Source organism: Prosopis cineraria, unplaced genomic scaffold (assembly GCF_029017545.1).
Source record: "Prosopis cineraria cultivar Desert tree isolate PC_DT_omini unplaced genomic scaffold, ASM2901754v1 PC6, whole genome shotgun sequence".
NCBI classification, from domain to species: Eukaryota; Viridiplantae; Streptophyta; class Magnoliopsida; order Fabales; family Fabaceae; genus Prosopis; species Prosopis cineraria.
The window spans coordinates 17,697,486-17,707,955 of NW_026555337.1; the positions used below are offsets into that span (position 1 = coordinate 17,697,486).

At 32.6% G+C, this 10,470-nt stretch overlaps 1 protein-coding gene across 3 annotated transcripts; it reads left to right on the forward strand.

Annotated features, from left to right (window-relative positions):
• Positions 1-3,088: 3,088 nt before the first annotated feature.
• Positions 3,089-10,249, forward strand: LOC129312377 (uncharacterized). 3 transcript variants are annotated; one of them, XM_054954952.1, is made up of 12 exons: positions 3,089-3,208; positions 3,514-3,765; positions 4,629-4,833; positions 5,165-5,255; positions 5,382-5,527; positions 5,700-5,943; positions 6,765-6,869; positions 7,017-7,199; positions 7,742-7,946; positions 8,574-9,066; positions 9,742-9,821; positions 10,022-10,249. In XM_054954952.1, exons 2-12 carry the CDS (start codon positions 3,540-3,542, stop codon positions 10,024-10,026), a joined length of 1,983 nt encoding a protein of 660 aa, XP_054810927.1. In that variant the 5' UTR covers positions 3,089-3,208; positions 3,514-3,539; the 3' UTR covers positions 10,027-10,249. The 3 variants fall into 3 exon arrangements, with proteins under 3 accessions (XP_054810927.1, XP_054810929.1, XP_054810928.1); XM_054954954.1 differs by having other exon boundaries at positions 3,164-3,182; XM_054954953.1 differs by lacking the exon at positions 3,089-3,208 and adding an exon at positions 3,284-3,303.
• The last annotated feature ends 221 nt before the right edge of the window (positions 10,250-10,470 follow it).

Consider the following 10,470-nt stretch of genomic DNA (forward strand, 5'->3'; position numbering starts at 1 on the left):
AGTCTCATAGCCAACACATATGGAGTACATTAAAAGATAAAGTCTACACTATGGCTATGAGGAGCAAACATGATTCTCATGGTTGCTAAAACAAGGTCAAACAAATTATAACACATATATATTCTCATCATATTCAAAATAGTCTTAGGTTGACAAATATACATTAATTCTACCAAAAAGAGGCCAAGTAGGCTGATAAGTGTCAACATACATCAAATCAGTAATGTTAACCATAGAAAATAAGACACAAAGATCCCAACAAGCAAATCTAGGATGAAATAAAGCATGTAAAATAATCAAATATGCACATTGTTAAGTAGGAACAAAAAACATTTTAAAAATAAATAAATATTCAATTCTTTAAAAAAAACAACATATTAAACTGAAAACACTAACACTACAAGTGGAAGGGTAGAAAATGGGTAATGGAAAAGTAAACATAGATAAAATGGAAAGATGTTTTGACTCACCTAGATGAGAGTTTATTCACTTTTTCAAAAATATGATTTAGTGGCCAATTTGAGAAATATACATGTCAATAGCTTAGTTATAAAAATAGTCTCCACAACTAGTAAATTCTCTAACTTGTCATTCCCTTAATATGATTGATAATTTCCTAGTTATACTTGTTATTGTGCTACATACACTTGTTCATCTAGATTGACACCTTACAAACAAACAACCCAACATCTATGTTGTTAAATTACTATTATCAACTAGTAAATTCTATAACAATGCTTGTCATTTACCAACTTTAACTTTCTCAGTCTTTCAAAATTAGGTCTAAATTTCAAGACACAGAACATACAAGTAAGGTTGAAAAGGAACAAACATAACAAAGAGTGAAAATCCCTACACTACATGGTTTCCATCAATATGGGGAAAATAACAATGCAGAGTTCATTCTGAACAAACTTCACTTCCGTTAATTAAGGACTCCTTTTGCACTATAACAACAATGAAAAGAAGGTTTCATTGTATCGCCAATGATTTTCTAAACCCAGGTCTACATGAGCATCGATTCACCTACTGGCACTCTTTTAGTACCTTCTTACTTGAGCAACCAAAAATGGTGTCAGTCGATGAAATCAGCAATGATGAGAACTTCTTCCTATAGGTCATGGGAATGTGGCTACAAAAATGGCTTTTTTCATGTGTTGTTCACATGTTGTTGACTACATCATTTTTCTGTTTAAACTAAAGACATTTTGGTTACTTAACCAATAACGTTTATTTCATTTAGTTCTCTGAGCTTACGATGAGATTTCAGACTTGATTGGGCTTTATTTATAATAATGTCACATATATGTAGTTCTGTAATGAAATTCTCCCTTATATAAAAATGGCATATACATGTTTTTGCAGATTGAAGAAAAAAAATGTTCTTTGTTTGTGAATAGAAAAATTTCTTTTTTTAACAATATAATTATTAATGTCATTGTAAAAAAAATTATGTATTTTTTTTTCTGTTGATTCATATATATACCCATTCAAACGCGGTCATATATACATGTGTGTGTGTGTGTGTTTTGTGTGGAAGAGAATATCTTCTTACCTATCCTTTTCTCTCCCAACTCCCCCATTTTTTACCCTTCATTTTTAAATAAATAAAAATATATTTAAATATAAATTAGTAACTAATAAATTAATATCAATTGAGTCTTTATTTTTATTTATTGTAAAGCATTGTTTCAAAAATTGAACGAAACCTAGTGGTCGAACCATCAACTCGAGCGGTTAATGACTTGGTTTGGATCAATAAATCAGTTTTATAATTGAGCTATATTAGATCGGAGTTGAGTTACTATTCAATCAAAAACTAGAGTTGAACTTGAAACTGGAGTCATTTTTTAGAAAAATGGATGGTTTTAAATATAATATTAAAAAAATTATAAGAATTAAAATAAACTAGAAAAATTCAAAAATTAGATCTGTACTAAAAGCCAACTTTATTTTCTGACAATTCATATGTATAAAATATGATTTTAAATTATTTTTATAAAGATGTTGATAGTTATAGGTGCAAATACTAATACTTTTGAGTCAACTCATATCTAATTTAACTAAAATCCATTTATATTTGATAACTTATAAATTACAATTTATAACTTTATTAATTTACAATTATATTATGTCATTTTATTAACAATTAAGCATACTGTAGATTTTTTTAATATTTATTTCATATATACATTTAATATTAATTTTATTTAATTATTACACCACTGGTTTAAATAAAAACCAAGAATTGTTAATTTTTTTTTTTCAGTTTAACATCCAGTACAACTTTTAAAACATTGTTGTGCAGTTGTAAATTTGTATTAATTTATTTAAATTTTGGGATTTCAATAAGTCTCTATTTTTATCCAGGTAAAAATAAGTCTTTATTTTTATTATTATATTTTAATTTCAAAGTGTTTTTTTTTATACCGTAAATTTTAAAGTTGAATAGGACGAGAATCTCTGGCACAAGAGAAAAACGGATATAATTAATTGAACTTCCTAAATTTATCAATTTCTTTTAATATTTCATCCTTGTATTTGATAAAATAATGAGAGAATCTCGCTTAAGGTTTTTAAAATAGAAAAAATTACACTTAAGATTTAATATATTTTTAATTATTTTAACAGGTCCAAAAATCTCAAATGCATAATTTTTTTCTTATTGGAGGGAAAAAATTACATTAAATATTGTGTTCTACGTAGACTTAGAAAAATTGTAAATTATAACTAAATATTCATCCTTAAGTTAAACAATAATATGCTAATTTCTCAAATGTATATACAATACTTCTTAAAAAAATGACAAGATTTATACATAAATAATATAATATTTATTTATTGTACATAGTTTGTATGGTCAAGAGCAAATGCATTTCGTCACAAAACAACATATTTGCATTTGAAATTTGAGAATGCAAAATCAATTTAAAATTCAATGAGCTTTAGGTAGGAATTTGATTTTATTTTATTTTAGGGTCCTTAGGTGAGATTTTCCCTAAGATAATCCCATGTTCAGATTTTCCACCAACAGCTTTATTAATAGCGAGTCCGACTCGGCGGTTTGTTTGGCCTGTGACTTCTCCCACTAAGCCTCTGCGACTTCGATTATTTTCCGTCGGTATCACTCACTGCTTTTCCTTCAAAGCTTCAAAGCGTTGCTTTCTGAAACAAGATCTTCAGTAGGATCTCAACTTCTTCACACCTTGTTAGAACTCTCTCTCAGACATTGCATGTATTGATTACTTTTCTTTAATGCCGGTGTCGTCGTATGCAAACTAGATATAGTCCTCTATCTTTATGGTTATCTTCTTTGTGCGCCTTTTTCACATTTGCGTTTTCCTTGTTATAAAGTCGAAAATTTAGTAGCGGGGTTAACTTTTCTTGAAGTCCATTTCATGGGATATGATGCATTCCTTTTACTTGGCTTTATTCCTTAGTAATCAATTGGGTATAAATCCTGCTAACTGAATCTTCTTGCGTTTTCTTCCTCGTTTCTCTTTTACGCTGCAGGTGGACTAAGAGCTGGGAAACTCAAAATGTTTAGGGAATTCATTTCTTTGTTGGCGATTTTGTGGTTATGTTGGTCGCCATCAACAGCCGAAGCCCAGGCTGAGTATATGAAGTACAAAGATCCGAAGCAGCCAGTGGCGACTCGGGTTAAAGACTTACTTAATCGAATGACGCTTGAGGAAAAGATTGGTCAGATGGTGCAAATTGATAGAAGTGTTGCCAATGCAGAGGTTATGAGAACAAACTTCATAGGTGAGAACCTCTTGAATGTGCACTCTGTTATGCTCTCTAGCAATCTACATCTGATTTCGTGTTTATGGCTGATTATTATAATCAGTTTTAGTATTATTAAATTAAATAGGTGGAACTGAGTCTGATATTTTACATTCTTTGATCATCACTTCTTTGGTAACTCTCATTCTCATGCTTCTATTCCCTTGAAGTTTTCCTTGTGGCCAAATATTGCCTTGACTGATAAACTTCTGCGTCAATCCTTCCTCGGAATAGTTAATTCGTTTGCATTAAGTAAATTGTGTTTGGGCTTCATGTTGAATCCCCTTTTTTTCGGGCCGACATGGTGACTCCCAAGTCATTCGCCTCTTAAATATTCAGTTATTAATGCCCCCTGCTTTTGAGCACTTGAGCACAGCAAAAATACTCCATTCATTTCACTTCTGTCTTTATGGTGATTAATGCAATTGGGATTTAATTTATATTTACTTTATTCACCAAAATAAATATTGTAGTTTAGATAGTTTTTAAGTACTTGAATGTCGTCAAGGGATATGAAACCAGGAGAAAAAAGGAAAGGTGTATTTTTTGTTGTATTCTATCCTCCTTATACTTCAATTTGACTTCACTCTTTGCACCCAGTTATTTACGCACCTTCCTGCTTGATTACATTTACATTTTCCACTTATTAATGTATCTGGTTGAGTTTTGGACATATTGTTGAATTTCATGCTTCCTTTTGAGTATGGAATTATATAACTATTAATTTGTGAGCCGGGAATAAGACTTGAACAAAAATATGGATCTAAGATAAGTAATTGGAAGCAATGATTATATATTTCTAAAAACAATTGTCAACTTCAGATGTTCCTAATTATATGCAGGAAGTGTATTGAGTGGTGGTGGTAGTGAGCCCCTTCCAAAAGCTACTGCTGAAGATTGGTTTAATATGATCAATGAATTTCAAAAAGGGGCTTTGGCTAGTCGACTGGGGATCCCAATGATGTATGGAATAGATGCTGTTCATGGACACAATAATGTCTACAATGCCACAATATTTCCCCATAATATTGGGCTAGGAGCTACCAGGCAAGTTAAAAATTCTTAGCAATTATCCTTCAATGTGTGTGAATTTGATAATATGTATGACTCCAGTCTCTAGTGTCTTGTCATGTTAATTTTTTTATAGTCTTTCCATTATAAGAAGTGTGACTTGTACATAAGTTGAAGTTAACTGAATTTGCATTTGGCAGTGATTTTATATAGCCTCAATACTTGATAGAATTGGTGCATAATGTTGTATTTTAATCTTTCTGTCTAATCATCAGGTTTAATTTCCAATGATCTAGTGCTGTTTTATGCTGATGCTTTGATGTATCTGTTTGTCATTTGTTATAATTTATATTTCCCTGTTAAACAGGGACCCTAACCTGGCATATAAGATTGGTGTTGCTACTGCTCTTGAAGTCAGAGCTACAGGGATTCCTTATGTTTTTGCTCCATGCATTGCTGTAAGTTGAATGCTGAAAAATGTTGAACCTGTGCACAAAAATAGTTGTTATGCATATAAGTTTATCAAATATGCATCATTTCGTTCTTTCTAAATTTACTTATTTTTTCTGAAACACTACTTACAGGTTTGTAGAGATCCCAGATGGGGTCGATGCTATGAGAGCTACAGTGAGGACCCCAACATTGTGAAAGAAATGACTGCAATCATACCTGGTCTACAAGGTGATGTCCCCGCCAACTCCCGGAAAGGATTTCCATATGTTGGTGGCAAGTATGAACTTACTGATATTAAATTCCTTTTAATAAGCATGCATTTGAGTATTATAGACAAGTTTTATAATCACACATTTTATACTATATACTCCTGACAAAGTCTCATGATGCTAGTCATATGAGATGAATGTTTGAAAAAAATTGTAATACCATGATTAACTGTGTTGTAGAACAAAGGTAGCTGCTTGTTCGAAGCACTTTGTTGGAGATGGTGGAACAACCAAGGGAATCAATGAAAACAACACGGAGATTGACTGGCATGGGTTGCTTAGCATTCACATGCCTGCCTATTCCGATTCTATCCTTAAGGGGGTTGCTACAATCATGGTTTCATACTCCAGCTGGAATGGGTTGAAGATGCATGCAAACCGTAACTTAGTTACTGGCTTCTTGAAGGACACCTTGAAGTTTAAGGTGATGGATGGACATTTTGCACTTATTTTTATGGATATAATCACCGTTATAAAAGTACAGTTATACCATACAATGGAAACTGCTGCCAAAATTTTCTGTGCATTTATTTGATGACCACGTTATTACCAAATCACAGAGGATACCATCTAAACGATTATAGTTGTAGAAGTGAAGTGTCTATTGAGCTTCCCAATATAATTGGTTTTTGAAAGGAAAGGATTTTTGGTACCCTTGGGCATAAGTTTATTGAAGTTTGTTGTTGAGTGTTGAAGAAAATTGGAGAAATGTTGTTCTGATTTCTTAATTCTTTATAATCAACGAAGGTACATGTTTGCAGGAGATCCAGGCAACGAGTCTGCTGCCATTGGATCACATGGACTAAGCAAGCATATGTAGCAAAAATAAAATCTACATAGATTTAGAATTAAATGCTGGCTCAAAAAGGAAATTTAAATTCTTTTCTTTATTTTCTTTTTAAATAAAATAAACCACATGCATCACATAAAACATTTGCTTAATTAGGCCTCTACTGAGAATATCTGATTTGAATTTCAAGTCATTAATGAGATCACAGTCAAATTCCTACAAGTATATTATAATTTCAGTGGTATCAAACTATTTTGCAGAATCTGTGTTATTATCATTTTTATTTTTAGCTATATGAAGAAACTATGTGATTTTACATGAGTTGCATTTAATTTACTCCTTCAGGAACACAGAAAATCAGTCTGTTGTTTAATTAAATTCACAGTTGCAAATTTGAAAGAAACAGGGTTTGCATTGCATGTTAATAACGAATATCTGTTCCTCCTGCTTGTCAGGGGTTTGTCATCTCTGATTGGCAAGGTATTGACAAGATCACAACACCACCTGATTCGAACTACTCATATTCTGTCGAGGCGTCCGTTGGAGCTGGAATTGATATGGTTAGTTTGTAGTTTCTGTCCAAATTGCATGTAGAATTGAGGGGAGAGTATAATTTCTGCATGGATGTGGCTTATGAACAATTTAATCTCTACTGAAGCATGGGATTGTACAATTTATCGTTTCTTTGTCTTTGGTTTTCATCATAGGTGATGGTCCCATTCAAATATTTGGAGTTCATCCAGGATCTTACAATTGCAGTCAAGAACAATATCATTCCAATGGAGCGTATCAATGATGCTGTTGAGAGAATTTTGCTTGTGAAATTCACAATGGGTCTGTTTGAGAATCCTCTAGCCGATCTCAGTTTAGTTAATGAGCTTGGAAAACAGGTGAGACATTCTAACCATTAAAAGTTTAGGACTGAACTTTATTTGCAATTTAGTTCAATCGAACAGTATCTCTTTGAAATGACTTTCTATTTGATTTTTTAATGAACATCATGCTCTATGATAATGTTCTTTGCAATTGTTGGTGAGGCAAATTTTAAATTTGTATATGATAAGTGATAATCTCCTGGGTGTGAACTGAGCATCTTTGGCTTGGGAAATCTCCAATCAATCCATTTTAAATCAGAACTTCTGCACGATATTTTCAGATGACAATCACTCTTTAAGGGGAAAAAAAAAAAACACACACACACACACACACTCTCTATAAGCGTAAATTTTAATATCTATTATCTAAAGAAGTAAAATATGATGTTCTAATTTCTTTTCCATACTTTCCTGCATTAACCTTAAATAATTCGTCCAAGTATTTTTCTGAGATGGAACTTCGGTTACATTGCTTGTCTGCTGTAATTTATAATATATTCCCGCACAATTATGGCAATGAGAGACCTGAGTTGCAATATGATATTGTTTTTATCCAGGAACACAGGGATCTAGCAAGGGAAGCTGTGAGAAAATCACTAGTGCTGCTTAAGAATGGGAAAAATGGAAGTGCTCCACTCCTTCCCCTCCCAAAGAAAGCCTCGAAAGTCCTTGTTGCTGGTACTCATGCTGATAATTTGGGCTATCAGTGTGGTGGGTGGACAATCAAATGGCAAGGATTTAATGGTAATGAGGACACACGGGGTAAGTAACTCTCAAACATGTCTCGTGCATATTGTGTTAGTCAATCTAACAGCTTAAGATGTTTCTAGGCCGTGCATTACCATTTGATCTTATATCCTGAATAAATTATAAACAGTCATTCTTTGATTAATTTAAAAATTTTGAATATATGAAATCATGAAGCAATGCAAGGACTCTAATTAATGATTGTCATTAGAATATATGCTATTTTGTTTGCATGGTCTCAGATGAATAATAGTATGTACATGCCTTCATATCAAGTAAACAGAAGTAGCTGTGCTTAATCCTAAGTTGCTACAATGTCATCTGAGTTATTTGAGACAGATAAACTTATATCAAACGTTCATCTTGGCAGTTTATGCCCCATTTTAGTTTGGCTGGCCTTCGATCTAAAGCATAATGTCTTCATATAGTGCATCCATAGGCATGTGTACTTAATCAAATGATGGCTTTTTTTCCATCTTGTTTCTGTTCTAACTCTAACCAAATAAAGGCTGCTGCTTCTTTTTTATCTTGTTTTTGTTCATATTTCTGGTTCATTTTCTTGTTATTCTAAACACCAAACTCATTTCTCATGAGAGTATGCTAAATCAGAAACAAACTGACAGATTTCCTTTCCATGGACAGGAACAACTATTCTTGGCGCTGTGAAAATGGAAGTTGACCCTAGCACAGAAGTTGTGTTTCGTGAGAACCCTGACAGTGATTTTGTCAAGAACAGCAACTTTGAATATGCCATTGTTGTTGTTGGCGAGACTACTTATGCTGAGTCTGCTGGGGACAGCACAACTCTTACAATGGTTGATCCTGGCCCTGATACTATCAAGAATGTCTGTGAAAATGTCGAGTGCGTGGTTATCATTGTTTCTGGCAGACCAATTGTTATTGAACCCTATGTGTCCTCGATAGATGCACTCGTGGCAGCATGGTTACCCGGCACAGAGGGCCAGGGTGTGACAGATGTTCTTTATGGTGAATATGGATTCAGTGGGAAGCTTCCAAGAACATGGTTCAAATCCGTGGATCAACTACCAATGAATGTAGGGGATCCTCACTATGATCCACTTTATCCTTTTGGTTTTGGACTCACAACTGAATCTGTCAAAGACCTCGTAGAAAGGTAAACTTCAAAGGGAAGGGGAAAAAATTTCATATTAATGTATTCTTTCTCTATCTGGTGATTTAGCTGTTACTCCTTTTATTTTGTTGCGACTTACTCCCTCCCTTTAATATTATAAGGTATTTTAAATTGAATTAGACCCTCAATGAGTTAGTTAATTATTTATAAAAAATTACATACTCTTTTCATGTTTATCTTTATTTTATTTAATAAGGTATCTCAATTATAAAGCCTTATTAAGTACACATCCTAATTAACGGTATTTTTGAAAAAATCTCATTAATTGCAACTTAAAAGACCCAACATGCCTTATATTTTTTAAAATCTCACCTTAGGAAAAATACCTTATAATTTTTAATGGAGGGAGTACATCATATCATTAAGGGCTGTGTTCAGGCATTTTTTTTTTTAACCGTGGCTTGATTTGGATGGAGAGAAAAGTGGGAAGAAAATATGGAGAGAAAACTAAGGGGAAAACTTTCCAAAAATAGTAATTTTTTTAAAACTATTTTTAGGAGTTTTTATTCCTTCGTATTTTTCTTTCCAAGGGTCAGAAAAATGTTCTAAATGTTGTGCTGTTCTAAGCTGATGGTGAACATTTATGAAAGTTTAGGGTAAACCTTATTCATATTATTTGACTTGTGTTTTACTTATGAAGCTACCTTTTATATACAGGTCAACCTCAGCCGCTGCTGGTTTAAGTGTTCCCATATTTGCTCTATTGAAAATTGTGATCGTCATCTTATTTTTAACAGGTATGAACTCGACAGAACAAGGAAAAATACAACTAATTGCCCGAAACCATAGTTATTTTCATGAAGCCGATTCCCTCAAGAGGGGGATGTTGTGAAGTTTTCTTAAATAATTACTTAAAGTCTGATTTAAATGCCCTTTTTTTATTTAATTTAGCTTGTTATGTTTATACTACAATTACCATTATTATTTACTTTCGCAGGTTAAGCGGAATTTACGGGGAGCTTATTGAAGCTGGCTGGTAGAGATCTAACTTCAAATTATTGCCAAGGTCAAATTGGGGAAAAAATTCAAATAATTTCCAGCATTTTGTTTAGTTTTTAGTTGTGATTAATTGTATTGGAGGAGCCCTGTCAAATTATCCAGGAACAGAAGAACTAATGAGTTTATTTTTTCTTAATTATAATTGATCCTTTCCCCATTAATAGAATAGTACTAGATTTTATTAATGAAGCTTTTTATGACATGGTTTAGAACCTGCTCGTTTAAGCTTATTTTATGAAAAAAAAAATCACTTGTTTATGAAAAAAAAAAAGAAAATTTGCTCAATGGCCTCAAAAAATACAATTTCCATAAATTATGGAAGAAGTTTTTGAATATTTTAGAATATGGCCCATTCAAAAATAAATTAGATGTGTTTTTACTCCTTTG

Excerpts from the sequence above, each read along its gene's own strand:
- LOC129312377 (XM_054954952.1), top strand. The coding sequence starts at position 3,540 with ATGTTTAGGGAATTCATTTCTTTGTTGGCGATTTTGTGGTTATGTTGG. Across the intron at positions 5,944-6,764 it reads AGGACACCTTGAAGTTTAAG|GGGTTTGTCATCTCTGATTG; the intron begins GTGATGGATGGA and ends CCTGCTTGTCAG. Across the intron at positions 6,870-7,016 it reads TTGGAGCTGGAATTGATATG|GTGATGGTCCCATTCAAATA; the intron begins GTTAGTTTGTAG and ends TTTTCATCATAG.